Raw genomic sequence first — 15,023 nt, forward strand, 5'->3', positions numbered from 1 at the left:
CATTTCTTCAGTGGAATCCTTGCCATTGGAGGATTTACAAACTAGTGTGAATAAATGTCAACCTCATCTTTTTTGGACTCAAATTACTTATAATAAATATGACATACTGTACGGGTGGAGCAGTGGCACTGTGGCTAAGAATCTGCACCTGTGGCTGGAAGGTTGCCGGTTCAAATGCTGTGGCCGGCAAAGGAATCCTACTCCGCTGGGCCCCTGAGCAAGGCCCTTAACCCCAACTGCTGAAGGGCTGCTGTATAAATGGCTGACCCTGCATTCTGACCCCAAGCTACTCTCCCTGTCTGTGTGTGTCTCATGGAGAGCAAGCTGGGGTATGCGAAAAGACAAATTCCTAATGCAAGAAATTGTATATGGCCAATAAAGTGATCTTATCTTATACAGTACACTAGCTCTCTACAATGCTAAACAAACATAACATTTTATATTTTTTAAGAAAGATACTGTACTATCCAATCTGCAAATCTCCCCATTGCGTATTTTTGATACTACATGGAGCATCTTCTGTGTGACATTTGCATGTTCTCATTGTGTCTGTGTGAGTTTCTATGTAGTGCTACCACCTCCAAAAGACTTGCTTGATTAATTGGTGTCTCTATATCGTCCCTGTGTGTCTATGTGACCTCTGCTCAACTGGCAACCCATTCAGGATATAGTCCTGCCTTGTGAACTCTATGCTTCTGGCATAGGCATCAGACTGCCTTCCTAGGAATAAGCAGCTTTATCATAAAGGGTGGAGGACAGTAACATGAAATTCCTGCATGATCATGTCATTACAGAATGCTGGAAAACATTGTAAAGGGATCTGTATGAATATCTTTTAAGGCTTGAAATTCCAGCAAGCTCATCTCCAGAGAGATCTAAGTGATTTTGCAGTATAATTAGGTTGGAACTGTACTGCAGTTTTCTACAGGAGAAATATTTTAATAATTATACCTCAGAAAAACACCTGACTTTAAACCTTTTCGTAAGAACATTTACTTTGAGAAACAATCCAATGAAAATAACTGGAAGCACTTTTGGTGCCCACAGTAGCCTGAGTAATGACCACAAACATTTTGGATACATTACAGCTAATGGTTTGGAAACCGAATGAAAATAGAATTGCAATCAGCAAAACAGCATCTGTGAGAAATAACCCTGAACTTAACACAGAATTCGATTAAGGACGCAAGTGCTTTAAACTGTACATATTATTAAGAAAAATGTTTTCCACTTGCTTTTTTAATTAAGCTGTTTAATATAAATGAAATGTCTTTTTGTGTGTCAGTTAATAAAAGACATTAGAACTACTTCTCTGTTTAATACATATAACTGTGGCACAGTACAGTATGTATAGGTATGTTTCATACAGTATATTTATCGGTATTCAATATGTACGCATTAATGAAAAATAGTTCTGCAGAAACTGCACAATGATACCTGCCTGATGAAATTCACCTGGGTGTGGTATCTGGTGTCTCTTCAACAGTGAACAAAGAAAAGACATATGGGCTATTTGTGTTTCAGTGACCTGCTCCAGGTCTTAATATTTTTGTTTGAATCAGAAATCACCTAAATTATATTGTTCATGCACTGCTGGAATTATACTATTCAGGTAAAAAGTGCAGCATGCAGCAAATATGTAATAATACATATTTTAAAAATCCATTTATGTTTACCAGTAGGTATCCCACACAATGGTACTGGAAAAACTAATTCGCTACATTGATATTTTTACATTTGAACCTTTAGACACTTAACAATCAGTGAGGTTTTATTCTGTTAATTTGCAATATGTTTTACATCTGGTAGGATTTAAATTCCTTTTTTTTCCCAAGATATTATAATCAAACAACAGCAAATGTTTTCTGTCAATCACTTTGGAAGCTTGTATGCAAAAGAAAAACCCTCCACAATACAAAGCTGGAGTACTGGGACATACTGTATATTCATTCAGTTAGTGTTAGAACATTCAAATGACAAGTATACTGAAAGTTTAATCCTTCAGTTTTATGTACAAAACCAGTTGTATGCAATTCCTTAATAAAGATTTGTATGTTATCAACACCACTACAGCAGTGGTATAGTATTCAACAAAATCTCACTCCATGTGAAAGTAAAAGACAAAAGAAATTAATTACTCAGGACAATGACATTCCATCATAACAGTAAGGGGATATTGGGGATATAAATAACAATTACATTAGACAAACAGCTTTAAAGCAAGCATTGCTGTGTGACATCATTTTCAAACTGGATTTTAGGCAAGACAGCATACTCTTGGAAATGTGCTTTACTGTTTTAATGCTAAATTTAGGCATTCATCCAGCAATCGAACACAAATACAAGCACACACTGTATTATACTGTGTGTACTGAGAATCATGTTTATTTGCACTGGTCTTTTTGTTTTATTGCTCCTGCTTTGCTTTCAGAAACAAAATCATCATGTCTGTCGCTAGAAATACCCTGGCAATCAGTAGCAAAATGCAAGAGTTTAGTCAAGCTGCATGACAGTTTGATCATAAATGATTTTTTAAGCCAAAAATGAAAATTTGAAACTTTAATACAAAGCCACAGGAAGTGTTTTCTGTTAAAGGGGAAAGGCAATCAAGTCAAGGACCAAGCCTTTATCCACTTTACAATGGAAGACTAATCAGGACCAAACTAAAGAAGAAAAGGCACCAAGTAATTGCTGTATCCAAAAATTAAATTGGCATTAGAACTACACCTCTGACATTACAACACAAAGAGGCTGTTACAATTGTCAAGAGAACAGGCTACACAGTAAGCCATGGATGATTTCCTTGCAGGAAATTTAATTCTCCATTGCATAAAAATCAATTAGCATTATTTTTCATCTTTTATACAGCCGGGGCTGTGTTCAGAAAATAGGAAATATCATGAAAATCACAAGGGGCCCAGTTTTATTAGATATTAACAAAGTTTGTTACACTCAGATAAATCCCTGAAAACGGATACCTGGGAGACAGTATATATTATTTCACAGAATTTAAGGAAATTGAGAGAAGATAAGAACTCAGAGAAGAAGCAATGAGAGAGTAAAATCAAAATACCTTTGATTTAAAATACTTTATAATATCTCCCAGCAGGGGGGCAAAAAGAAATGAGTGAGATCTACATTTACAAGTAGATGCAGTTAAATAATGGACACAAATTTAAGCCTCTCAAACACTGTAAGTTAAATTCACTGTTCCCTATACTGTATGTGTACTGTTTGATTGTAAATCGCTACCCATTCCCAATTTCAGCCTTTGCTTCTTTTTTTAACATGTAAAATGTTAACATTGTTAACATGTAACCTGTTCCAATCTTCAACCTTTTATGTTTCAAGTAAAAAAATCAACATACACTGTAGGACAATTAAACATGATTGATCCTGAAACAAAAGGTTGGTTGAAAGCCATCTTCCATATTGTTACTTACTGTACATTTTCATAAATTCTTCAGTGCTACTGTACTTGTATAACAATACGATGCAATTTTCAACTACAGTACTGACATGACCTTAATAAAAAAAAAACATAAATGTAGTAATCTGGAAAATTTTGGATTTTTGAATGCCATATTTGTTTGTTTTTTTTCATAACTATCCAGATGATTGTAGTGAGGAAATGTTTCCTGAAGATGATTAAATGTATTGCTCAGTTTCTTTCTCCCCCGAGATTTCTTCTTCTATTTAATTTGTATATGCAAATGTATTAAAATCACCAAGTCTATTACATTTGATTTGTTCACATGAAAATATAAATGTACTGGAAACAAAACACAGAGCAGATGTAAACTTGATCAGTGAAAGTAACCGTACTTCGAGCTGACACGATCTGTCAGATCCCCCAAAAGATAAGAAAATAAAATGTAAAAGTAGCAAGAGAAAAGTTTGTTAGATTTAGAGAATCTTTTAGACATGAATACACCAACCTTAAGTTATGTTATAAAAGAAAGAGGCAGATGGTGACCACCTCATTTCAATCTGCACTTGAAACACAAGAATCAAAGATGCTGTTCAAAGACTTTTAAAAGCTTCGGAGAACCTTAGACATTCTGAACTCCAAAAACGCAGTTAAACTCTCTGTTAAAATGAAAAATAACATGTTAATGTGATTATATGTACACTATATGTAAGAAAAATGTAAATTGTGAGTAAAATAATTACAGTATTTTTGCTTCAGGTCCCTTAAAGTTTTCATCACTGTATGATTCATAGCCCGCACACTTGAGATAACAGCAGGGCTCCACAGACCACTGCTTTCAGTACAAACGGCTGCAGGTGTCAATCCATCCTGTAAGAGGCCAACTTATTATTTTATTACTGATGTGCATTCATTTGAAAAGGGTGTCTCAGTATATCTAAATCATAATTTAAGCATTGGCAATTTCCACACAGCAGGAATGAGTAGATGCTATACCATGTCACTGAGGAATTGAACACTTTGAATACATTTTGTTGAATAAAATTCTGAAGGCCAAAAAAACAAATCATGATAGGATTTTTAATACAAGCAAACTAAGCACCCTTTATGAAAAGAAAATATAAGCCTAAATACATGCCATACTATATATATTTATAACAAATGTCTTTTGCAGGCAGCACACGCAACTTGGTAGATTCTTTGTCTTCGTAGATTGTTTGGGATCTTTTATGTTTTCTGTTGTCTGTAGGTGCTATCTTTCCTTCTCATACTTCTAATTTTTTTCTTAATTTTTCTATTTAACCATTTGTGCCAAATTGTCCTAGATGTTGACTTATTTTTTAAGGACAGTTTTGTTTGGAGAGTTTAACATTTACTGAAATCTGCATCTGCCTGAAAGCTCTGCCTCGTCCCTTCATAGTTGTCTTTCCAACATCATAAACTGTACAGTACCTGCAGACTCAAGTTTGGAGATTTCAAGCACATACACAAAGTTTAATTATTATAAAACCATATTATAATAATAATAATTGCATTTTAAACAGTACAGTATACTGTATATAATTATGTCTATATCTCATATTATAATAACTGTATTACAGTACTGTGTATCTATAATTACAGTATATTATGTCTGTACCTCTAATACTTTTAGTCTCCCCCTTCCTTTAATTGGGGAGAGTGAGTTCCTGAGTGCCCTGATGCCCATCAGATCTCCCATTTTCCTCCAGGCTTTCAGTGTCCAGCTCTGTCACCAGTAAGTTCTGGAAGTGGCAGGGCACGCCAAGCTCTTGGGAGGCCGCCAGTATGCAACATGCCCACTCTTTCTTGCAGCAGCTGCCTACAGTCACCCAGTCATTTAACTCTCTCTGGTTCCCTCCTGTCCCCAAGGCTGTACTAGACACCATCTCCCTATAGGACGCATTTACTGTACAACATTAGCTCCTGCAAAAAAATGATTGCATTTTGTATTCCCATATCTCAATAGCAGACAACATATTATTATATCTTGCACATAGAATTTAGATGACCTCTGTTATCCACTCTTTTTAGAATATATCATAAATATATACAGTATATATACAGTAGATATATACTGTAGAATATATTCTATTCTTTAAAGAGTAAGAGCATTTACTTCATTTACAGTATACCCAACAGTACTGGATGGTTGAACTAAAAGGATTGAATTGTTGAAAAGATTGTTTGGAGATAGGGATCTTATTATTAATGTTGTTGTTTCAGACACTTTACTAGCTAATTGTCTGTTTTTCAGCTTATGACACTGGATTGAGTTCTGACTGAGAAATGCCATTAATTGTTTTTGTGTATCATGGTATTGTACTGTGGATAGTATTATTGTCATACTGTATACAGTATGTTATGAGCTCTTGATGTACAAGATACATTTCCTTAGAGGCAATAAAGGTTAATTCAATTCAATTCAATTTTCTAACCTCTTCATCTCATTCAGGGTTGCAGGGCTGCCTCAGCAAGCAACAGCACAAGGCAGTGTACACATCACTGGGCACCAGGAGGGCAGGCAGACACAGAGACACACACACACACTCAAACCAGGGCCAATTAACAACAGAAGCCAATTAACCTACCAGTATGTCTTTGGACAGTGGGAAGAACCCAGAGCAAACCCACGCAAACACAGGGAAAGCATAGACACTCTACACAGATAATGTACTGTAGCACCTCAGATCTGGCATTGAACCCAGGGCTCCAGTGCTCTGAGGCAGAAATGCTAACCACTGTGACACCATGCCACAGAATAAAACATCAATTAAGTTACTGGAAAGAAAAGAATGACATGGTTTGATCACCTCTAAACCTGTGATCTCTGCTGTTATCACGAATGTTTCAGTAAAGAGTATTCAGTTTTCCACGTGTATACACATGCACACACCATTATTAACATGAGGTCTCTCACAATGCTACCAATAGAATGAGCACCTCAGACCCTGTATTTCAGTGTTTCTGTGCCTAAAGCTGCCCTAGCACCAATTAAAATATAGCCAGGACTCACTGCACTTTAAAATCCTTTGGGAGCAAGGTTAAGAAAATAGCTCTCCGGGCAATAACAAAAAATTCCCTCACTTTCCACTCAATTTATGAGTTTTCACACCTACTAATCTGTTAAAATATATAAAAAAGTAAAGCAGGAATGTGAATAACCTGAGTCAGGCCAATTCTATCCCTCAGGCAAGCTCTGCTGTCCCTGCATAAGTTTATTGCAAAACCTCAAATTAGAGCAACTAAAACTACTCATTATACTGTATATACTCACCTATTTTGTTTCTTGGGTACAGCACTTCAAAACTCAAAATTAAAATCATTTCTACCTACAGTAAATCTCCTTATGTTTTAGCTGATATTGATGTTCAAGGTAGAAAATTGTGTGCAATAAAATAACGTCTTCAAAAACCTGGAGAGAATATGATGCCACTGCTGTTACCTTTTTTTCTTTGAATCTGCACAATAAAAACTGTTATCTTCCTCTCACCAACTGCCTCTGCATACAGGATCAACAAGGTATATGCACCCCATAAAAAATCTTATACAGGTACTTACAGTATATTAAATAATACCTCACCCCACAGTAATTCAAGCTGAACTTGCAATTTCAGATGGGTAAAACAAATATTGCACTAGTACAATATACTTTTTTATTTTGAGCATATTCTGTACTTAAAACAATAGATGAATTAGTAAAGTATTAGGGAAATACAAACAACAAAAATGATTAAATCTCCAGCTCAGCACACAAAATACAGCAGCAATTAAAAGCAGCAGCAGTCCAACTATTTTAAAAACAGATGTACTGCCTATTATTTTTTAAACTGTTCCTTTCAGGGTGTTATAAAGCCATCCGGTTTCCATAGGCACCAGCTTTCACACAGTGTAAATACACCCCATCGTGCACATCTAGCTTGGCTTTTTCACAAGAGGAATTCTTTAATAATAGATCTGATTCACTTCAGTCTCTTGAGTTATTACTGTTTGTATTGTGCATAATGGTTCCCTTAGCTAGACTAATGCTCTCAGCTGACACTTTCGATGACACATTCTCATGATTCAGTGTCATACATATTTTTTTAAAGCAAAGAATACAAAGCCTCACAAAAGCAACTGAGCAGCATCACAAAAATATGATACAACTTAACGGAAATTAATTTCCCTGAATTATTCACTTATTTTGCAATCACAGCTGTAATAGTTCCTCTACAAAGTTTCGGCCTTGCAGTTCTCTGAGGTGTAATTTAAAATCTCTAATGCGATTTAATCCTGAGCATTCCAGGGATGAGGAGAACCTCCTAGGCGTCTTCATCTTCTTATGCTGAAAATACCATCCATGAAGGTCTTCTCATTCTAGGCTTTGTACGGTACGTCTCCTACCAGCATGGACTAACTATTATGCTGTCCTAGTTTTCATCCTTGTTTGAAACATAGTATATTGGACATTATTCGTGTGATATGCGTGGACATCTGAAACCCCATACCTGTTTCTGGGTCACACTGATGCTCACAGGGGTCTAGTAATCGTCGCCCACAAAGTTCTGTCACCCACGGTCCACTGGCATTCTGCTGGTAGAAGAGTAGAACCTGAGCTGGGTTCAGCCAGTCACTGGCATCCAGCTGACTCCCCTGAAGCAGAATAAACCTGCTCCCTGAAGGCAGAGGAAAAAAAAACAGCATGTTATTAGGAATGCAAACAGTAGCTGCTGCAGGGTGCCACTGCATATTGAAGAAGAAAAGTTTTGATTATAGAAGCACAAACACAATTCTAACTCAGAGGAACTCTTGCTAGAATCCCATAATTGTGTGATTAGAGAATCCGGCTTTGATTGATTGATTTATTTACTGGATACCTTTTAACCTGGGATGATAGACCATATACTGCAGATACTGTATATTTACTGAGCATCAAATGTAACATCACTCTACGAATGAATGTTTTTAGAAGAATAAAGTAAATGGATTTAGGATACTGATTAAACGTTTTTGACATCATTTTAATCAACTAATTATCCGTTATTGACCGTGATATACTTCACTGACTCCTGCATACACGCTAAATTTAAATTACCTCCTTGTAGAAAGAGCTGATTAGAGTTGGGTGTTGAGGCAATTTTGCCTGCTGAACGTCAAGCCCGGTGCAAATTAAGAAAGAAAAGCACAGAAAGGACCAATATACTCTGCCTTGCCTGTGAAGAGAATAATACCTAAGAATAATGTTGGAGGCTGGGTTAAGTCACATCAATGTTTCAAAAATCCTCTTTAGTGATGATTAAGAGTGCAAACATGCAAAATGATTCACTGAATGCGTACAACAGAACACTCTTTGGGAAGGTCGAAATGAAATGGTCTGGGTAGAACTGCCTAATTATTGTAGTACTCCACTTGATTGATGATGATGATGATTCCTTACACTTATATTGTGCCTTTCTGGACACTCCACTCAAAGTGCTTTACAGGCAGTGGCAATTGCCCTCCACCACCATCAATGTGTTGCCCCCACCTGGATGATGCAATGGTAGCCAAAGTATGCCAGTACGCTCACCACACACCAGCTGTCAGTGGGGAGGAGAACAGAGTAATTAAGCCAAATAATATATGGGGATTATTGGGAGGCAATGATTGGTAAAGGCCCGAGGGAAATCTGACCTGGACAATGTGGTTAACGACCCTACTCTTTTTGAAAAATGCCCTGTGATATTTAATGACCAGGAATTGTTAGGACCTCAGTTTTACATTTCATCCAAAGGATGGTGACTTTTTATACAGTATAGTGTTCCCATCACACCTGCTCAGCTTCAGTGGATTACCAGTTGGGACCTGTGTGATTGATGGCAACCTGACTGTACAGCACTACATTGAACAAGTCCCGGAACTTCAAGGCTTTTCCTGTGCATGCATCTTGACATTCCATTAGGACAATGGAATATGTCACATGTGGTCGTGTAACTGAAAATGCAGGACCCGATGTGGAAACCCTGTTTGCCAAACATGAGCCAGATAGAAACTCTATGGAATGATCTGGGATGACGTGTTGCATCTGGGCCACAGACACCAGTGAACAGTAACATGCTTGTCCATGGTTTTTAGAGAAATGGGACAGAGTCTTACAAGGCAGCATCTGCATCTCAAATGTAAAGCTTGTATTACAGTACATCAAACAGCAACCACAAGCCTCCAGCTTGTGACTTTCACAGTAGACCCCCTGTTGATCAGTCCTGTTGGTGACAAATGTTAATCAGCATAATGAATTTACCTGTCATGTCTGTTCAATACAATTTCAGCACACCTGCTACAAAAATGAATGTTATTTTCCTGATAACAGTGAATTTGTTGTAGTTTAGAAGTGATGTTTTTATGCTCAGTAAATACACTTCTGTAGAGAGATATACAGTATACATTTTACTTATTCTTATTTAGTTAGTTCTGACTTTTTCTTCAACAAAAAACAAGGAACACCCACAGCCATTACTGCACATTCTTGTTGTAAATTGTGCTCTGCATACCAAAACAATTAAATCAAAAGCAATCCAAAAGAGCAATGCCATGATGCCTATTAACCATTCTGTGCATTCACTCATAGCAAAATGAATGTACCCAAATACAGAATAAAAATTAGATTCATCGGGAGTGCAGAAAAACGATGAACAAGTTGAATATCCATGCAATACAAAAAAAAATTAGCATCTTTAAATAGTTTTAATTTAAAATCTTAATTCTTAAAATGATTCTAGACTCTTTTCATGTTCAGTGAACAGCTGTGCATTAGCGTTAGAGATCACTGATGTAGTGAGGTGTCGCCTATTATCTCTAGAGGTGGAAGGGCACAGACCATGCCTATAGTAGCTCTCCATTTGAGTGATACTCACCATCTGCAATCAGGTGCTCAGGCACGTGGAGAATGACGCGGACATTGAGGGGACAGGAGAGGTGAGAGGAATAGACCAAGCCAATCACACAGCTGACAACACTGATCAGAGTGAGGGTGGTTTTATTGATGGGGCTTCGAGGAGAACCTGTCAGATACAGAATGAAAAGGAGCTGTGGCCACACTCTCTTTTTTCATCTCACAGGGGCTGTAAAGCCACAAACAAGGCGCCTCAGGGGTTACTGCCTGTGGTAAGGCTTCTGAATCGAAATGTGGCCACAGGGAATGCTGGATGCAGGATCCGCCTCTCATTGCAAGACACAGATAAGGGCTTACTTTTGAACGTGGCCGTTAGATGTGCTGAGACAGTTTAATATCCACATTTCAAGCTCCATCTCTGCTTTGCTCTATCCCTACCCCTACCCCTCAACACACACACTCTCTTTTTTCACTTCCTCCAACTGGTACAGTATTGACTTACAAACGTTTTGACATTTGATGTGAATGTGGAGACATTTCCTTGGGACAGAGATGACTGAACTGCAGTGCAACTCCCCTTTGTAGAAAATGTTTATAGGGCCAGATTTCAATAGTATTCCAGTGTATCCTCAGCCATCATTTGTGGCAACGACAGATTAAAAAAAAAAACTAATTTGGAATCTCATCTGGTTTAACATCTTGCAAACCCTTCAAAATATTGTATAAATAAGAACATAAGAAGTGTTACAAGCAAGAGGTTATTCAATGTGTTTAAATTGTTTTGTAGCTAACAGATAATTGATCCAAGCAAATCATATGACCATTTTTTTTAACAAAGTCAGACTTGAACAGCATGGCTGGGTATCCTTCATTCTCCCTTAAAACTCTGGGTTATCCAGTTATCTGTTTTAAATGCAGTTCCACACAGTTTCCACTTGCGTCCCCTGGTTCATGTTTTACAGGTTCCTCTGTATTGATCGTGTCAAAGCCTTTGAGCACTTAGAATACTCGTATCAGGTCCCCTCCTAATTTTTTCTGTTCAGGACTAAAAAGGGTTTGTTCCTGCAGCCTGTCAGTGTAGGAAATCCCCTTAAGCCTCAGAATGTATGGTTGCTTTTCTCTGGACTGGCTCCAGAGTACAATATATTTTCTTAACATGCTGATTTAAACTTACACAATATTTTAAATGAGGCATTACTAGTGTGTTATACAATTTTAACATAATATTTACATTCTTTTGACTTTATGCCCTAACATTTTATGTGCTTTTTGAATTGCTTCCCAACATTACCTAGAAGATGTAACTAATGGTCAACATATACACTTTTAATAATTACAGTAGCTTCTTCTGTCTCTCTGTTTTCCATTTTGTTTCTAGAGTTTATGTTTTTACTACCTGCACGCAAGACTCTGCACCTGTCTACATTAAACATTATCTACTGGACCTGATGTTTACATAGACTTGAATCTTACCTAAATCATTTTGAATTTAATTTCTTTCTTCTAGAGTGTTCTAGAGCTAATCATATTATTTTGGTATCACCTTGAATGTAACTGTAACTGTACTGTAGACCAGTGATTTAAATTAAGAAGAGCCAAGTCCTATTACTAATTCCTGTGGAACTCCACTAATTGATCCCCCAAATTTGGGTATTCACCTCTCAGCTATCCTATTTCTATTTACCAGTTTATGCTCAATCCAAATATTTGAAACATGTTTCCCTGAATGACTACCACCTGTTATTTGAGAATTAATCTTCTATGAAGAACATTAACAAAAGTCTTCTGAAAATTGAAATATTCCACAAACATACAGTATGCTCCTGTGTATCCATTACTGTAATTGTTGCTGATTGTTAAAAGAAGTCTAGACAGTATATACAGTATATACAAGAAGTTCCTCCTAGTGTAATATAATAACCTTCTCTTTCAGGATCTTGATTTTGTCCCAGTTATTAGAGATGTAGTTTGGCTATTGGAGTTCCTCCAGGATGCTTCACATGTCACATAAGCTACAGATCACTGGTTTAAACACCTTTTTTGAATTAATAATGTATAGTATACTTTGATGCAGAGAACTGTATTTTGGAGATGAAAAACAGCTATACTATTTTTCTACAGCTGCTTAAACCCCAGCAATATTTCTGCCTACAATCAACACTTTTTCAGCTCCACCTGCAACACTCACGTACAAACTTGTTAATCAGTTAACAGAAGGTAAATTAAGTTTAAAACTTTTTTCAAACCTTTTTTCATCAGTTATGTGGTGAAATACATACTTAACACTATTTATAGTACATTAAATGTAATAGATTACTAGAAAATCTAACACTGTCTGGAAAGCTATTGCAGAATTCTGATTATGATTCAAGGCCAAAATAATTCTGTATATTTTGTAACATTAAATACTACAGAATCAAGTTAAGGTCATTAGGGTCTCATAGTTTTATTCTGACAGAATACAGATATTCATCTGTTCAAAACCAGAACAAAACATCCTTTAGACTGTTATACTATCAAAACTATACTCTCAAAATGAAAAATGCGTATGATATAAGATCAATTTATAAGAAAAACAGAATCAGAAATTGGATTATTTAAAAAATAAGCAACTCCATATGAAATAATATGTGATCCATCTTCAACTTCAATACATCCAGTATGAACAAAATACAGTAAATGGCAACAGGTGATTAATTCCTACAGTTTGTCCCTATAAATAAGCTTTTATCAGCCTTAATATGTTTTCTTCTCACCAAATTTACAGTTCATGGTACTATGAGTTGTAATAGTTCAATTTTTAGCTTTTTTTTTCTAATTAAAGGTGTTAGTTATATTGTTGGCATACAGTAAGCGTCATCTAACATTTGTGCGCTAAAATATTTTTGGTAATTGGAATAGTGATAGTTACAGCACACATCATTGATTTGAACTGAGTTTCTCTGCCTCCGCTAGTGACAAGTCTCCAGGGTCTTTTCTAGGGCCTCTAGGGTCTGTTCAAACTTCTAACTAAATGGCAAAAAAGAAAGGGCTAGATATATTCTCTGAGGTCAACTCTCCAGCCTTTTACATACTGTATTAAAGTCTCTCTCAATAAGAAAGGATTTTATAGTGCTACTATCAAGTGGCAAAAAAAAAACAGTTTATCATGTATGAGCGCAAGTATAACAATTTTTTTCTCTTCAGAGCATTAATTAAGTCAAATATACAGATATACTGTAAACTATTCAGCCCAGATGGGAAAAAAGACCAAACAAATCCTGCAAATAAAAGAAGAATAAAAGATGTAAGCAAAACTTCAGGAAAAAAATGATTTAAGGAAATCTCTAGTAATAATGAGAAAAATGCAAGAAGAAAGAAAGAAAAAATAAACAGTACTAGAACTTCAATTAAACTCATTATTTAAAATATCCTCTCAGAGAAAAGTAAAATATTTTTTAATTGTATCTCAACTGGACCAGCATTTAAGAAGCCGTAATGGGTCATATCATTGTCATTGAATTAATTATTTTTCTTTCTCAATTAATTTATACCATATGTATGGTTTCACTATGCTGAATAGCTATACTGATACCACTTCCTCAGACATCAAGAATTTTATGCATCAGATGACACTGACATATAGATGCGGATACATCAAAATTTTGAAAGTAAACCTTCTATGTGATTGGTTTCAGTTATTTTCTATTAGACAATATTTAACTGCATTTTGGGGACATTACCATTTCTCATACCTCGGCTTCGCCGTCTGCTTCTGGAAGGGTCAGTATAAAAGGTCAACTGAGGTTCACTATCGGCTTCTGTTCCTGAGTCTCCATCAGGATTCAGGAATGCAGAACCTGCTGCAGATACAACACAAGATTCCAAAAGAGCAGAAAAAAATGAAAAAAAGAAAAAAAAGAAGGAAAGCAAAAACTCTACTGCAAAAGCCACTCAGCTTTGATACAAAATATGTAAAAAATAATAATAATCCAATTTATAAGCACCTTCCAAAAAAAAGAGCTGTACTACAGTATATGCATAAACACAGTATATACCGTAACAGAAGCAAATTCACACAGAATAATGTGTACATAAAAACAAGTGGAAGCAAAATTATACATCTAAAAGACAGGTATTTAAGCAAGTTTTAAAAAGTATTACATATTTGGGCAGTGAATTCCATTATCATGGAAGGCTCTATTGATCACTGCATGAAAGCAAGTCTTAGGTAAAATATGAAGACCTTTATCAGTAGATCTCATATTAAGAACAGGACTGTACACATGCAATAAGTCCTTAAGGTAACCTGGAGCTAGATCCTTTAGTGCCTTAAATGCAAGCAGGAGAACCTCAAAATCATCTAAGAATTCCTTATGGAGCCAATACTATTTATGCTGAACAGACGTTACTGTATATATTGGGAAGAGTAGTTTTAAGTAGCACACAAGCCACACATTTCTGGACATTCTGAAGCCACTTTAGTACCTTAGTAAGACATTAGAACAGTAAATCTTAATTAAATAAAGGAATGCATAACTTTTCAGCACCAGATGGAGAAAGGGCTTTAACCTGTGCTTAACATATCTAACATAAGCTTCAAATAACACACAGTGAAAAATACTGCCAAGGTTTCTAACTTTGCTCTAATCTTACAATATGGAAACAATGTGTTCAGTCTTCACACTTTCATTTTCAAGATTATAAATTATGCATCTGCACAACTTTTCACTAGATGAAAAT

The 15,023-nt window shown here is 36.1% G+C and overlaps 1 protein-coding gene across 1 annotated transcript in view; it reads right to left on the reverse strand.

Annotated features, from left to right (window-relative positions):
• Nucleotides 1–15,023, reverse strand: part of astn1 (astrotactin 1) — a 251,224-nt gene that overhangs the window by 154,063 nt on the left and 82,138 nt on the right. The window contains exons 5-7 of the mRNA XM_088927324.1: nucleotides 14,036–14,143; nucleotides 10,324–10,470; nucleotides 7,939–8,106 (exon numbers count right to left, since the gene is read on the reverse strand). Of these exons, the coding sequence (XP_088783450.1) occupies nucleotides 7,939–8,106; nucleotides 10,324–10,470; nucleotides 14,036–14,143 (423 nt within the window). The remainder of the gene's footprint in view (nucleotides 1–7,938; nucleotides 8,107–10,323; nucleotides 10,471–14,035; nucleotides 14,144–15,023) is intronic.

Source organism: Atractosteus spatula, chromosome 11, assembly GCF_055471065.1.
Source record: "Atractosteus spatula isolate fAtrSpa1 chromosome 11, fAtrSpa1.hap1, whole genome shotgun sequence".
In the NCBI taxonomy this organism is placed as follows: Eukaryota; Metazoa; Chordata; class Actinopteri; order Semionotiformes; family Lepisosteidae; genus Atractosteus; species Atractosteus spatula.